The following is a 17097-nucleotide window of genomic DNA, read 5'->3' as shown; positions in this document are numbered from 1 at the left end:
TTAAACTCCGTCTAAACTACGTATTAAAAGTGTAAAATGATAATTTGACGTGTCAAAGAAGACCAAAACCATAAAATTTGTTTGAAAGATTAGAATTGCATATTTAAAAGGTTTTATTTTTAGAAGTGTTATAGTATATTAAGCGGAGTTAAGTATGTCTGATCTATGACGTTATTGTGTTAAAAACGGTTTGAAGAATTTGTTTTTTATTTTTTTTAAACTCTCCAAAGAAATAAGTAAACTATACAGAAGGGACACAAGTTTTTTGTGAAACAAATTTTAAGTGAGTATATTTTTGTTATATTTTTAAGCTATAAATTTAATGACGTTGGTTTTCAAATATTGTTAGTTGATTGTTAAATACCAGGGATAAACGCGTAAAAAAACATAATATAGCATGTGAAAAATATTTTTGAAAAGCTAAATCAATACTTCTCATAGTTTTTAAAGTTAGCAGAATACCTTACAGAAGCAGCACGACCAGACGGCTTCTGTAAGGTATTCTGTGTACATTAGTCAAGTGAATTAAGAAAGTTGTGGTTACACCATACACGGAACAATACACTTGCCTTCAGGCATTCAAAATAAAATAAAATTTATACTTATCTTTTAACTTCTTATTCTATTTAATGTGAAAACGGCTTTGCTAATTAAGTATTTAGAATCCCCCAAAGTTTATTTATTTCTACGAGATAATAACAAAATGTTAGATACCTACATTTATTTAACCTCTAAGCGAATATTGCGAGCCTCTCAAACTGCAATCACAGTCACCTTGTAAAGATCCTTCAGGTCCCTTTTCCAGAAGGTTTCCCTTTTCCAGAAGATCTCCCTTTTCCATGTCGCTCACTCCCTGATTCACACTGTTCGTGGAGTTTCGCTGTCTACAGAGGTAGGGGGTGTTGCTGGGGGAGGGACTATCCTTTCCCTGAACAAATAAAAAATAGTTTGATTTATTATTTCAATCGTTTTTAAGGTCGAACAATAACATAATAGTAGCATAGTATAAATAAACAAGTAGCGCCATTTGCCAAAATATCTTTTGCATCGACAAATAAAAATGGCGTAGAATTATAATAAGGCGTGGTTATTTAATAAAATTTATTAATTTACGTATGTTTCTATAAACGATACCAATTAAACTTTTAGTTACGAAAATGAGAGCGCGATTTTTAAATTCATTGTTGCCAACCATGGACATATTCCGCCGGGCTGACTAACTGGAATTTAAATTTCCCGCTGGTAATTCAGGTGGTACTTCTGCTGTAAAAAATGTCAAGTTACCATATTTATTTATTTATTTCCTGACATTGTCATACGTTTTGATACTTTAGTATAGTATTATAAGTTTTTGGTTTAAAAAAATAGTGTTGTGATACCACAGATTAGACAGATTATAAACTTTATTTTTTCTTTATTGTTTTTCGTGGTTCCAATTTTCGGAATCGGGCACTAGTTAGGATACTAGTTTGCGCACATAGCACGCCCACTTATGGCCTCTAAAATTGTGCACAGCGCCTGGCCGGCACAGTTATTAGAGAGATATCGGAAAACCGAATAGCGTCATGCAGTATTTACGCGTACCTTATCATGGTTACGATATGCGCGAGTCAATTTTTAACGCAACACCCGCTAATAACGTTACCGCCTGAAGTAATTTGCGGATCAATTACACCAAGCGCTATATCTAAATAACGTTTAAAAATTGCTTAAATGGGCATGTGTGGGTATTTGACAACCGGGGCCGGCCGGCGAGATCTTTTATTTTAGGTTATGTTTGAATTGTTTTGAATTATTACTTTAGTTTTATTAGGTAATTTGATATTTAAGTAGCTGGAATTAGTTTTATTTAAATAATAGTGGTCCAAAATATGGATTCCGCCTCTTCCAATATTAAAGAACCTCTAAAGAGGCTTAGGTTTACAGCAGATGAAGACTTAGCCCTTCTAAGAGAATTTGTTGCTTGTTGCCCTAAACCCACTGGCAGACGTTGAACAATAAAGCACTGGAAATAAGCACTTTAGCCATTTAGTTTTAAAATACCTAGTAAACAAAACAATTTCAAAGTTTTAAATTCAAAGTTAGGTTAAGTTTAAATAGCGGACGCGACGCGAACAGAATTCTTTCCGATCCGATAACTATAAATAAAGAGAGTTAATACCACCTCACGTAAAAGAAATAACAGCTGGCCAAACCTGGCCTTATTAACGTCCATGCACGCTATTCGGTTTAGCGATATCTCTCTATTACGCTGTTTATTGTTATTTTACGCGATTTTATTTTTGCGCACAGGAAATTTTACTCGTTTGCAGATCGTGATAAAAAACAATTTTTGCACCACGAATTAGGGATAAGATTTTTATCTGTATACATATAGTATACCTAATCTGTGGTGATACTTTAAGCTTCAAAACGTTTACTAGCAGACCTTGCAGCCGAACATTGTTCTTTTTAGAACCTCTTTTAGTGCAAAGTGTATAAGATAGCTTAATAGCCGTAAAAAAACTCATTGCAACTTTATTACAATATTTTGAAAGGGAAAACGGTAGTAATGGCCCTTTATGTCCCTTATGGGCTGTTAAGAAGGTGAGTTTTGTTGATGTAAATAATAACTCTTTATATATTTATAATTAATTTATTTTTGCTTCATAAAATATGTAAAAGTGAGCAACGCTGTGGCAATTATAATTGCTCGGTACACTGCCAGTTTCGTTTTTGTACTCAAGTCATGATTGTAGAAAACCCTGTCTTTTAATTTCCAGAATGCTCTTGAGGCGCTGCTAATCCTGTGCTGAATTTCAGAGTCGATATTGGCCTTTTCCGAAATCAAACTGCCGAGGTAATTAAATTCCGCTACATATTCCAATAGTTCCTCTCCGATTTTTACAGCATTGTTATGATCTTCCGGGGGAGTGCACATGATTTTGGTTTTGTCGATGTTTAGCTTAAGGCCCAAAGCCTCGTATGCCCAGGTATATGTGTTTAACATTTCTTGTAATTGTTGTAACGTATTTGCAACTGGAGCGCAGTCAACAGCGTATTGAAGTTCTGTGATGAATTTTGTACGTGTTTTTGCCCTCAGTCTTTTTATATTGAACAGACCGCCGTCATATAAATATGTTGAATAGAAGAGGCGTTAAGACACATCCCTGCCTAACTCCTCTATTAGTCGGGAAGGGATCGCTCAGTGATCCATGATGTGACACTCTTAACTGGTTGTTGTTATGGAGGCTTTTACACACTGTAAGGAATTTGTTGGGTACTCCGAACTTTTTCATAATTGCCCAAAGTGCATCTCTGTACACAGAGTCGAAGGCTTTTGTTAGACAGATGAATGCAACATAAAGTTTAGACTGCTGCTCTTTTACTTTTTCCTGTAGTTGGCGGATTGAAAATATGGAATCGACGGTGCCACGGTTGGTGCGAAAACCCGTTTGCGATTCTGGAAGGATTCTTTCTATATGTGGGTGAAGGCGATTTGACATAATTTTTGCAAGAATTTTTCCTCCGATAGCCAATAGTAAAATTCCCCGGTAATTTCCGCAGTCTGATGCACTTCCTTTGTTCTTAAATATATTCACAAATTATAATAATATTATGAACAAATAATTAGATTATGAACAAATAATTAGAATATTTTGAACAAATTCTCGTTTTCGGACCAAGTAAAAGTAATGTAAGTGTTAAACAATGAAGCCGAATCACGACCATATGAATTGTAGAACTGAAAGAAAAATGGGCAGTATTTTGAAAGTCGTATATCCAAAAATAATAAAGGTATTGAGAAAACCTTTACTTTTTTACTATTTTCCAACTAAAATGCCGATTAGTTAATCACAGTGGAACTTATACATCAAAAGATCCCTTAACCTTTATTTTATTTTGTTTACTCCCCCATATTTTCCTAAATACTCTATACTACTCTCTATTACTTAGTACTCATATATTCTAAATAAAGCTTCATTCATAACCTCGCAATTAGTGGAATAAATTAGTGTTTTCAATTACACTTTATACTTTTTAGTTTACGATCATTCACAACGTCTAAAAAACACAATTAAAATTAATAGAATATCCTAGCAACAGCTTGCAGTAATCAGTTGTATCCATAGAGAGAGCCCAATATTTCGCTTATAAAAAAATAATAAACTTTTGATTTCTAACCATATTTTCTCTTGACGGATATTAATCAAAGGCCAAAATGGCATTCTTCGCAAATTTTGAAGTATAATTAGTAAAAGGGTAAAAGTCTGGCAACTTTTTCCACTAATTGAAAATTCGTACCACTAATTTTGACGTTCTGAATGGTTACATTCAAATTAGAGTAACAAACTTCTACGCTAATTGAAACCACTAATTTATTCCACTAATTGCTAGGTTCTGAATGAAGCTTAACACTGGCGAGTGTCCGACTATATTAGTTTTTGAAGTGAAACTTCTTTGTGCGCACTGGGAGTAAAAATTCAAGGCCGTGACACACGAGCTGGCGAGACGAAGTGGTAACGATTGAAAAAATGGTAAGCCAATGAGGAAGTCGAGATGGGTCTTTAGAGCGTCGTAACTCAGGCCCTAGAGGTGGATGAAACTCGGAATGTAGATGGGGCTCAAAGAGTTCCATCTTTTCGTGATATTTTGACGACGTTTCGTGCACTATGAAACCCCGTCATCAATGAGAAAAAAACGTCCGATTTAAATGAAATTTGGTATGTCGATAGATTGGACTAAGGCCAACCGTGTACGACACGTGTCACTCTGACAGTAAAGCGTAAGAAACGTCAAAAGTTGATGTCGTCCGACAGCGACCAAATTTGGTAGGTAGGCTATGTGAGCGACGGCACACACAGTCCCACCATGCAAAGTTGGATACGACGTTTCGTTTACATCTTCAACAAGGTGGGACTAAGGATTTGATATTGAATAAAAATGTGTGTAGATTTCGGCATAATTGGAGACATGTCGATGTTTCTCTTTTTCGACCCTCGATGTTTCGAACCGATGCCTTTAAATGAACGAAATCATCAGGATTTTTTTTAGTTATAGGTCGATTGGAACCAAACTCGGCACGTGGATAGAGGTACCCGAATAGAGTCATCAGATGGACAGACGGATATTATAATACATTTAAATCATTTTCACATACAATTTTGTAAACGTAGTGATGGGTTGTTATTTAACTATATCTGTTATTTTATAACAATTATTTAGAAATAACATAACGCAACCGTTACTACTTCTAAAAAATAACAGATATAAAATAACGACAAGTAGAGATCGACCGTTCGTGAAACGAAGTCGGCGCTCTGCACCGCCACGAAATTCGATGCTGCTCGAAGCAATTCCAAAAAACAACTAGTATGGATGGAAAACATGTTATTTGGACAACCATCGATACAGGCGGCGAGATACAACGGACAACGGAGTGGGGAATGCGCTACGGCGCGGCGAACGTAGCTGCATAGGTCGATGGTCGTGTTGTGCTTGCAACAGCTTAAAAATAATAGGATATAAAAGAAGCAGCTTTTTTGAAACAGTTGCGGGCATAACGCCTGGCGGTCGAGATAACAGGAGTGGGAAAGAAACGCTGCTGTATCGGTCGATTGTCGATGGAGACTCGCAACGGGTTGGAGAATAACGTATAGAAAATAAGCAGTCATTTTAGATACGTTGTTTTTTAACCTGTTACGAGCATAACAGGCGGCGGTCGAGATAATCGGAGTGGGAAAGTAACGCTGCTGCATCGGTCGATTGTCGATGGAGGTTCGAAACAGGTTGGAGAATAACGCATCAGTTGTTTTAGATACATTGTTTTTCAACCTGTTCCGAGCATAACGGGCGGAGGTCGAGATATTATGGCGCTGTATGTTTCAGTACTTTGTTATTAAGTTTCAATATATAGGTATTTATTTATTCTGAAAAATTTTCAGAATAAATACCTAAGTAGAAATTCTCCCTTGCAAATTTAAGTGTAAAATTAATTCGAACTCTAGTGTGTAGTTGGTTTACTTATAAAGAATATACTACACATTTTCTTATATTGCTATTTTTTGGCCGCAAATGGTAAAATCATAACTAAGAACTTCTCGCCCGTCGAGTGAGATGCACCCTGTACAGTGCTACACAATTCAGGCGGATCGAGGGTCAGGGCGTTGGTAGATCGTAATGTATAGGTATAGACGGGTGGCGGCATTTTGGTTTTTTTTATATCGCAATTTGTAACAGCGCTTCCGTAAACAACCACCGTTTTTAGAGACGTATTGTAGATAACAATCGATATTTAGAAATGTTTTGACACCCTGGAAATACTACCACCGAGCACGTTTGTTGCAACTTGCAACTGCGTTAATACGCCTGGCGGTGACCGCCTCATAGTCTTTCAGATATTTAGCAATAAAATAAAGAAACTTGTTATATTTAAGCTGTTTTTTATAAATAACTATAACAGTTTCAACTGTTATCTAAAAATTTAATTTTTTCCCATCACTATGTAAACGTGAATCAAATTCTTTATTAATTTTTAATTTATTACTTTTTCAAACTACACTTTTTCAAACATATATGTCCTTCAAATCCCTCAATTTAATAGCTGTTAGTAAGACTTTAAATGTCACTTCAAATGTGCGCACATAGTGCACACACAATTTTTTTTGGTATCAATTTTAGCGATTATAAATATAGAAAAACTCGATACCGATCTCTGTTTCTATTACCAGGAAAATCGGAAACTTTTTGAAATAACTGCTTTATGCCAGAATTAATACTCGGTTCATCATCTTCATCACTATCGTCGATATCCTAAAAAGTAAATATTTTAAGATGTTTTTAATAAGTAGTACCGTATGATCGAAAAAAAACGGCGTCCAGTTGGCTTGGAAATGACGATCGATGACATTTCCCATATAATTTTACATATAAAATGACAGCGATCTTCATTTCATAGCCATCATTGACGCCGTTTTTATTCGATCATACGGTATAATTTTTACAATTATTAGTTATTTATATTTCTTATACTATATTTACTGTGTTCAATTTGTTATCTGTGTCTTTTGTGGTTTAATTTATTTGTCTGTTATCAGTCATCAAAAACAAATTTATATTGAAATATACATACAAAATTCAATGATTTCCTATTAAACGAATAATTATGCTCTCTAATAGTGAAATTCTAAAATGGTGGACTCTAGATCGCAAACATAGAGCAAACTCAATTATATGAACTTCTGATAGTTTCTAATAATTGAATATGCTACCCTAATGGAAAATCCTTGTGGTATAATAATAAAGGTTCTCTATGCGGTTATTGATCCATGCCAGGTACTTCCTAAAGATTCCATATCTGAGTGGAGATACAAATAATAACTGTCAAATACAAAGGAGGAAATTCAGTGCAGGAACTTATTGCAGCAAACTAAGAATATAGGCTAGTAAGTGAGTGTTTTAGGGACTGAATTCTGAACACCTGCACCGATTGACGTGAAATTTTAACAGTGAATAGAGATATATGTAAGAAACAAAAGTTACATAGTAGCTATGTGTCCATTCACCCTGGGGGTGAGTGCAACCCTTCTCGGGGGTGAAAAATAAATCACCCATTTTAATTGCAAAAATCAATATAGGGATGAATTCTAAAATGTTCTATAACCTTTTCCAGAAAATTAATATTTTCCTAGTTATTTAGGATTGAAAATGTTGATTTTTCATCTAAAAACTGCATATTTTCTGCCATTTGTTATAAATAACTCGAAAACCTTGCGTTTTATCGCAAAACTCATATAAAGCAAAAATGAAGCTTTTGGAACAACTAAACGACTGATTTTTTGTTGATTGCCGTAGGTGTAATAGCCGAGTTATCACTCTATAAAGGTGATTTTTTATTTTTTGAAAACTAAATTGCAACCTTTTACTGTAAAATAATGGCGAAAAAACACATTTTTCGAAGAAAACGAATATGACCGTTTTTAAAGTGCCTGAAAAGGCCTTTTTAATGCTTTTTTAAAAAAGTAGCTAAAAAACTCGCGGTGTTATGATAAAAATAAAATGGTCACCTCATTTTTGCGGAAAAAATTAACAACAAAATCTATGACTAAAATCATAAAAATAAAAACTAAGCGTAATACATGTACAGTTGGCTATATTTAGGTACTAACAATGGGCTCTGCCAGTTCGAGCGGTTTAGAATGCCTAAATTTGAAAAAAAGTTGAAAATGACGGAACATTTTTCTTATTGTTTTTTTTAAATTTAAATTTTTTTGACATATCTCAAAAACTAAGCAAGATACGTAAAAAATGCAACAGAGTAAAATTAAAGGTCCTTTTTTTGCAATATTTTTGCTTTCTTTCAATTTTCTGTAGATCTCTTTATTTCGTAGATATTACGTTTTTTTAGTTTGACTTGCGTGTAACTGTGACTTCACTAGCGTATCGGATGTTTGTGTTAATAAATAATTACGTATTATAATTTATGTATTTTTATTAGAATTATATATTTTTATAAAAATTTTAATAACTACCAATTTTTATTTAGAACGTAAAATAAAACAATAAATTATTGAGTCTACCCTACACATAGACTTAAAATAAAATATAGACTGAGCATCTCCTTCATAAATAGCTGGAACATGCGGTCAGCAATGTCTGGTTATTGTTGTGTTATTGTTTTAGGTTATAACGAGTGCGACACGAGCGATAGATAAGTTGTCTCTGTCGTAACGGTCGTTCCCTGACGACTCTGACGAGAAACGCAACACTGTCTTTCGTTTCTCGAGTACACCTGAACTCTCCGTATCATAGCCGGGTAATTTTTTTTTTAATGAAGCTATAATTAAATTAACAATATATCAAATTTAAACTTTTTTATGTTTTATTAAGATTTAGGACAGGTTTTTTTAAATAAAGGTTTAGAAAAAACGTCTTTAGAGTCCAAAAAGGATAAAAATAATAAAATACATGTTATAGAAGAAATTTTATAAGCGAAATTATGTAATTTTTGAAATATTTAAAAAAAATATTAATTTTAGTCAAACATTTACAACCCCTAATGTTAATCAAAACAGGATCTATTCTACAGATACAATAGAATCGGCGACAGGGGAAAAAAAAATATGCTTGTTGTAATTTTTTTTTTCTGGTTAAGTGATGTCTTATTTATGTAAATTAGAGAAAACATAAATCTGTTCCATTAAAGCAAGGAAGGTGATAGAAAGTGGATAAAATGAAAAACTACATTTATTTAACTCGGTACAGTCTTTATTACACCGGGTGCGTCCCAAAAGTGGCTAATCCCCATAATTTTTTTATTTTTTCAAATAAAAAAACAACATTTAGTATGCTAGTTAGTTTACACATAAATTAGGATTGATTGACGCATTCAATTGTTTTTGGTCACTTCCTGTTTCACCGGAAATTACTATAACTTTTAATTTTTAAATGGCACCCTCGGTATATTTCTACTTTATTCGATAGAAAATGACACTCTCAATAGAATGACATATATCAACTTTTGACATTTTCGCATATGGTGTAATTGTAATTGTAACACTCAGTTCATAAAGACAATTTGACTCGAAATACCAAGGGTTTGGTATCAATATATTCATAAAAAAAATGCTCTTTCCAAATATGCTAATGAGTCACCCTTATTCAATTTGAAAAAATTGACATATGATTAAAAATACGATTTGTACATCTTTTAACCGGCCTAGACAAGACACGAAACCCATTAGATGATCAAAACTATTTTTCCAAGGCTCCTTGATTAAAACTTAGTGTTTTTAACAACACTATGGCACCCTGGATTGAAATTTAAAATACGATTTGTTTTTAAGCGACAATGTCAAAAGTTGACATATGTCATTCTATTTAGAGTGTCATTTTTTATCGAATAAAGTAGAAATATACCAAGGGTGCCTTTAAAAACGAACCCGGTATATTAAAAATATTGTTTCATAATGTAATATCATTTTAAAATTCTTGTATGTTATTTTAGATTCTGAAGATAATTTTAGAATAAACCGGAATATATTTTTAATAAAAATATTATTAATTATTAACAGGGCTATAATAATTATGATTTTATTAAAAACCTTTATATAAATGATTATGTAAAAGAAAAAAATTAGATTTTACATTTTATTAAAATATTATCTAAATAAGCGCCTTTCTACAACAACGCCACTGACTCCCAATGGGTAAATTGAGAGTTGCCTACCGGTCGAAAGTCGTTTCAAAACTTAAATGGATTATTTAAGTCAAATTTCTTGCAAATTTGGCAATGGCGAACCATATTTTATAGTTCTTGAACAAAAAAGTAAACAAAATAAACACTTAAGGACTACAAGCTAAGCAAATACGTTAATACAGCTGGGGAGATAGCGGCAACAAAGCTTTACCGCACACGTGCGACACGTACTACAAGGTAATAAATGAATGAATAGGCGACCTCGCCTCTAATCGGTGTTGCCATATTGTAAAGAACTTATCCTTTTTAAATAGTATCCGACTTATAATTTAGTAGTATAAGGACTATTTAATACATCTATGGAATATTAAAACCTACTTTATTAAAATGTAGTATTAATATCTCAATATACATATGTGTATAACCAGAAAAAAAATATTGATAATATTAAAGACGTGACAACATAGGCTGGATGAGGCAGGCTCGGTCGACTGTACCCAGAAGTAAACATGTGTACAAAAAAGATTGTTTGACCGTGTTTAGATATAAATAGTGTAGTCTATATTTTATTTTAAGTCTATGACCCTACATCATATTTTTACACGTTTTGAATAAAATTAGAACGGCACTGATAAACCGGAATTTAAGTCGGCCATTTTAGAAGCCCGTCGCGTTCGATCTAAGATTTTTGATATGCTCCTTCCTTAATCTTTTTATTCAACGCATTCAACTCATACTGCTCCTAATCAAAACTACCGTATGATCGAATAAAAACGGTGTCAGCGATGACTATGAAATGACGATCGATGACATTTCCCATATAAAATGACAGCGATCTTCATTTCATAGCCATCGCTGACGCCGTTTTTATTCGATCATACGATATTTTACGGTTAAATTAATTAAACTTAGAATTTCTTACCTTGGACGGACCACAACATGTGTTCTTTACACAATTGGCTGGCTGATCTGAAGTCTTTGGACAATCTAAAACGCAGTCTTCTGTAGCGGAATCCTGAGCTCCATCCCTTTAAATTTAAAGATATAATTCGTTTCTGTAGTAATCTTTAACAATATTTAACACTTACTTAGATGTCGTCGGGATATCTGTATAGTCTATAAATTCGGGTTGAATAGTTGTTGAATGAATTCCCTCATTGTGGAAGAATTCTTTAACTTTTTCGGCAATTTTCATGTATTCTGACAAGTTACGACATCTGAAAATATTTATATATTTTGTAAAGCCTGGTTGACACGGTAAAATGGTACTTGTACCAATCCAATACGACAATCGGATGCTGCCACATAAATATACCTACAGTTCATACCAAATAAACTTTTAGTCACGTGATTAAGCTTGACCCACTTGCCCACTTTTATATATTTTCTTTTAATCAAAATATTTTAGGAAACAAAAATAAATAAATTATAAATATTTAAACAGTTATTATTGACATCAAAAAAACTCACCCCCTTAACAGCACGTAAGGGACACGAAGGGCCATTACTACCGCTTTCCCGTTCAAAATATTCTAATAAAGTTGCGATGAGTTTTTTGCGGCTATTAAGCTATCTCGTACACTTCGCACTAGAAGAGGTTCTAAAAAGAACAATGTTCGACTGCAAGGTCTACTAGTAAACATTTTTAAGCTTAAAGTATCACAACACTATGTCAGGAAATAAATAAATAGATGTGGCAACTTGACATTTTTTGCAGCAGAGCTACCACATGAATCCCCAGCGGGAAATTTAAATTCCAGTTAGTCAGCCTGGCGCCGAATATATCTTTAGGGATGTGACCGTGGTCGTATTGAAATGCGGCGCGTGTTCTAACTTTTTATTTAACATTGATATAAATTGGACTGAAATTTAACAGAGACGATGATCTTCACTGGCTCCCCGAGACTCTTCGTTGACGGATGACAGCGCGGACTGTCACTCGATTCTTCTTTTCTCTGTGGACTTGGCCTTCACGACCGGCAAGAGAAAACTTCTCGAGGCTGGAGTAGCTGTTTGCGCCGTCGAACCTCCGGGCCTGATACCGTTGGAGGCGGCAATGGCGCATTAGTAAATATATTTTTTGTGTTGTAAAATGCTAGAGAATTTATCTTTGGAGAGCGTTAAACGAGAACAAACAAGAATAAGCGAGCAAATGCCAAGAATTTATAATTTTTAAAACATCTTGAAGAAAAAGAAGAAACCAATTGAGATCCTTCTTTCTAGGCATATTTATATTGCACATTTAAAACGGTAAATCAGTAGCTACATCTATATATAAGCGATACCAAATAAACTTTTAGTTGCATCAACGAGAGCACGATTTCATTGTTGCCAACCATGGACATATTCATTGCTACACTTATTTATTTATATCCTGACATTTTGATTCGTTTTGACACTTTAGTTTTGTATTATGAGTTTTTGGTTTAAGTGAATTGTGTTGTGATACTTTAAGTTTACAATTTTTTTGTATTTCAACAGATCTTGCAGTCGAAAATTGTTCCTTTTAGAACTTTTTTCGGAACAAAGTGTACAAGACGCCAAAGCTGCTTAATAGCTGTTGCAAAAAAACTAATCGCAATCTTATTTCAAAATTTATCAAGCCTAAGTACCTCGCGACTGGTCTTTGCTAATCAAAATTGGTTACCATCTGATATATATGGAACACACCCTTATTAAATCTCATTATTTATTTTCTCTTTTGCTCTGAACGCAAGAATTTGTTTTTTGCACTCCTTTGTATATATTCAGGGTCGCTGATATACCTATATGTAAATGGTCGATTATTAGGTAAAATATAAAAAGTACCACAAAAAGTTAAATATAAAATTTATAGTTTTTAAATATCTATTAGCTAATAGTAAATTTAAGTATACAGGGTCTGTCATAAAGCTGTGGCACATCAAACTTTATTTTTTAATGCTTCTTCTTCTTACAGTGCCATACTCTATATAGAGCGTCGGCTACCTCTCGCATGTACTTGTGATGTGTGTTATCAGTGTTTCACAAGTACACGGGACCTACAGTTTATTGCCGAATCCGAACGGCACTATTTGAGAGGCTGTATAAGGCAAATATACTCAAGGTGGTTTGCCATTGCCTTCCTTGAGGTGGCGGCTCGTTGGTCGCTCAATTTAGATAAATAAATATTTTTATTTAAATAAATAAAGCGACCGTACTGGCTGGGGATCGAACCCAGTACCTTCCGCTCCGCAGCTCGACACACTAACGCTGGAGCTACGGCCGGCCACTATAATAATGCAACCCCCTGTATATTATTGTACATTTCAATTCTTCTTCCAATTTTAAGCAAAAATGGTAATTTAAATGTAAATTTTGAAATGTCAAACGAAAATTTTGTAATTTCCAGACTTGATTCAATCTCATTTTATACATCTATATACAGGGTGAGTTTCCTACGATGTTCTCTATGGGTATATCGGAAACTACTGGAGATAGAGAGTCGGTTAAATGAGGAAAGAATTCTAGTTTTGTGGGATCATAAATATGCGCCTTTCAGGTTTTTGAAAAAGTTCATGGCTTACTAGATATTTCGAAAAAAAAACAAATTTCGGCTATTTTAAAAATTATCCCTAATTCTAGTATAAGCTATTTTAGACAAAAAGTTTTCAGTTAAAAATTGTAGATAATCACACCCTTAATGAGACTGTGTCCTCCGTTTTTCTCTAAAGCCTGTCATTTTTGACATATGACACAAACATATTTTTTTTAAATGGAAACCATAGTTGTCATGGCCAATAAAACAAGTTGTCATGGCCAATAAAAAGCGCCATTTTTAAAGCTTTTCAGCTATATAAGCTATAATATGTTTTCTTCGAAAAATTACTGAGTAATAGCCAATTCTTATAATTTTTAAACAATTTCACTTAGTTAGCCATGGAAACAAGTTCAATCGAAACTTTGTAAATTAAAATAAACAAAAATTGTAAATATGAATTTTTTAAATGAAGAAAAGCGTGCAGAACTTTACGAGCGACCCTGTATACTTAAATGCATTATTAGCCAATAGACATTTAAAAACCGTATAATTTTTATATTTAACTTTTTGCGGTACCTCGTACATTTTACCTAATAATCGACCGTTTCCATTCATATCAGCGACCCTGTATATCAGTGTGTCCTATCCTTACTAGTGATGGGAAAAACCGATGAATTTTAATAATCGAGTACTCGAGTGTCAAGCGATTTCAATAATAGAGCGATCACTGGAGTGGAATTTCGCTTGTATTTAAATATACGGTTTTTCTCCATCGCCGTCGCGCGTCGCTTGTCCTTGTACTCGTAACGCCAAGCAGTAAGCTGCGTGCGCAGATCGCATATTCTTTCGATGATAATGGCAAGCGACAAGCGACGAGTAGTTTCGCTTGATCATGCATCGAAGCCTTGTCGATGAAGGTGGTAAAATTTTGTCACACAGTTACGTAACAGATAACGTCGTATAGTCCTAAAATTAACAATGCGGTCCCAATCAAAAGAACAATCTGTTGTATGAAGATGTTTTACCAAAAATACTGATAAAATATTACCAATCTGCAATGTATGTAGCAAATTCGCTCGATAGGATCGCTTGCGTTCGCCGCTCGTTCATAATCGAGCGATGTCGGTTATTTCAATAATCGAGTAATCGAGCGAATTTTCGTTCGAGTTATCCCATCACTAATCCTTACCTTATATGCGCCGAAGCAATAATTCGGTCACCAGCCAATTGCCACACGTGAAATTCGTGGACCGCCAATACGCCGTCGACGTTTTTCAGTAACCTCTGCTGAATCGCGTCAACTTGAATATGCGTCGGCACGGTTTGGAGTAGAATTAGAGCTGAGTCGCGCAGCAAAGGCCACACGGAATGGAGAATCAACAGTACCAGGAGCAGAGATAGAGCCGGATCGATGTAGAATTTATATTTCCAATTTGTCAACCAAAATATCTAGAAAAAAATAAAATACACCAATTTTAATACGGTTTAATAATAGTGATTAATCAAAACACACAGTATGGCTTAATAAAGTTTCTTCGTTTAGAAAAGGGTCAATTCTGACAGAGGATATCCAAAAAACTCATCTATCTAAAAAGATTTCATCATAAATAATTTTTTTTTTCAAACGGAAACCCACTTTTTTATTTCGCTAGTAAAAATGTTTTTCAATTTGTTACTTTTTGATTATACAAGTTCCTATACTTAAAATAAATCGTTTTTGAGTTAGTTAATATTTAGTTTTAAAATGTATATTTTTCTTGATTTTAACCAGTAGCTTATGACTTTAAACGTCAAGTGATGTAAAACAATGTTGAAAAATCAGTATGTCATAGATCGTCATTTCCAAGCCATCTATGCGCCGTTTTTTCGATCATACGGTATATTATTAATAATATCAACTATTCAATATCACTAAAGCGCAAAAATGCGAGATACATATATTTTTTATAAATTCACTTTATAAATTTTGAAACAGCAGTATTTATAATATACAAAATTCAAATAATTAGTTTTCGGAAATAAATTGTTCGATTATTTGACAGTTAATGTCAAAGGAAGCTAGATAAAATCAAGAAAAATATACGCTTTAAAACTAAATCTTAAATAACTTAAAAACAATTTATTTTAGGTACAGGAATAATTTATTTTAGGTATAATCAAAAAGTAACGAATTGAAGAGCCTTTTCGCTAATGAAATAAAAAGTGGGTTTCTATTTGAAAAAAAAAATATTTATGATAAAATTTTAATTGCTAAAATTCCATGACAGCTACGGCCAATATTATATGACACTAAAAATTTAATTTTTGAAATAGACAGCCACATGTCTTCTCTTTATGTCACAGTGGCTGTAGTAATCACTAAATTTGACGTTTATGCTATATACATTTTTTTGACAGGCAGTTTTTTTTGTCCAATTTTTTTCTCTCAAAAATCGGCTAATGCCTAACCGTGTTTAATTTCAAAATTCATAAAAGTTTACAGAGAATTTAAGTATGTAATAAAAATAAGATAAGGGGTATCCATTTAAAATAAGAAAGTTGTTACCAACTTCCGGTATTTTCGGAAGTGCCGCCATATTGCAAATATTTTTTAACGATAATCTCGTTGTGAAACAATGATGCGCACAAAATCTCCGATCTAGATATTGTAGTTCTCTAGAAACTTCTAATGCACGCTCGGCCTGGGACACCCTGTATATGACATCATGGCCAAGCTAGAATGAAACCATAGTCAAGTTTTTTTTATTTAATAACATTGGTTTGAGCCAAGCCCTAGACACTCAATGGTAATTTGATAGACCTACAAATTTAGTTTCTTCCGCATCGCCAGACGGCGCAATAAACATTAAAATACAGGTTTCTAATAATTTATATATGAAGATCACATGGCAGCAGCTATTTTGACTACCGTCTATGGTCTAGTTGTGATCTAGTTGACAAAATGTTAGTGATCCATGAAGTTATTTTTAAATCGTTTTTTAATAATTATTAATTAAGATATTCCTGATTTATCGGAAAGTTCAGTGATTTGTAGTTTGTATTTTTATTAGTTTGTGCATTTTGATATTTACAGTAGATCATCATTTTCGTGTTAGATACTAAACTTGTTTATTAAAGACATTTGGACATTTTAGAAATAACAAATTTATGAACCAAATAAATAATAGTTTAATCATAAATATTAAATTAATAATTAATTATAAAAAAAAAGTGCCCGGTGGCGTAGAGGTACAGGCTCTTGTCTACCAATCTCAAGGTGTGGGTTCGATTCCCACACCCGGCATTTCATCAGCCGACTATTTTTATTAAAATAAAAATAGTTTGGGTACCTAGGTCGACTCAGCCTTAAATGACTACTTGGGATTCACAATCCTGAGGTAATAATAGGCGGTTGAAGCGTAGTGCTAGCCACATTACCTTC

The 17097-nt window shown here is 33.6% G+C and overlaps 1 protein-coding gene across 2 annotated transcripts in view; it reads right to left on the bottom strand.

Annotated features, from left to right (window-relative positions):
• The window catches only part of LOC115890806 (zinc transporter 1), a 97825-nt gene that overhangs the window by 7333 nt on the left and 73395 nt on the right, over positions 1-17097 (bottom strand). For both annotated transcript variants that reach the window (XM_030911158.1, XM_030911164.1), the window contains exons 5-8: positions 14866-15125; positions 11266-11394; positions 11100-11205; positions 719-928 (exon numbers count right to left, since the gene is read on the bottom strand). In XM_030911158.1, the coding sequence (XP_030767018.1) occupies positions 725-928; positions 11100-11205; positions 11266-11394; positions 14866-15125 (699 nt within the window). In that variant the 3' untranslated portion in view covers positions 719-724. The remainder of the gene's footprint in view (positions 1-718; positions 929-11099; positions 11206-11265; positions 11395-14865; positions 15126-17097) is intronic.

The sequence above is a fragment of the Sitophilus oryzae genome, unplaced genomic scaffold, assembly GCF_002938485.1.
Source record: "Sitophilus oryzae breed Bouriz unplaced genomic scaffold, Soryzae_2.0 scaffold_1178_pilon_pilon, whole genome shotgun sequence".
NCBI classification, from domain to species: domain Eukaryota; kingdom Metazoa; phylum Arthropoda; class Insecta; order Coleoptera; family Curculionidae; genus Sitophilus; species Sitophilus oryzae.
This window is presented reverse-complemented; position numbering and strand designations above follow the sequence as displayed.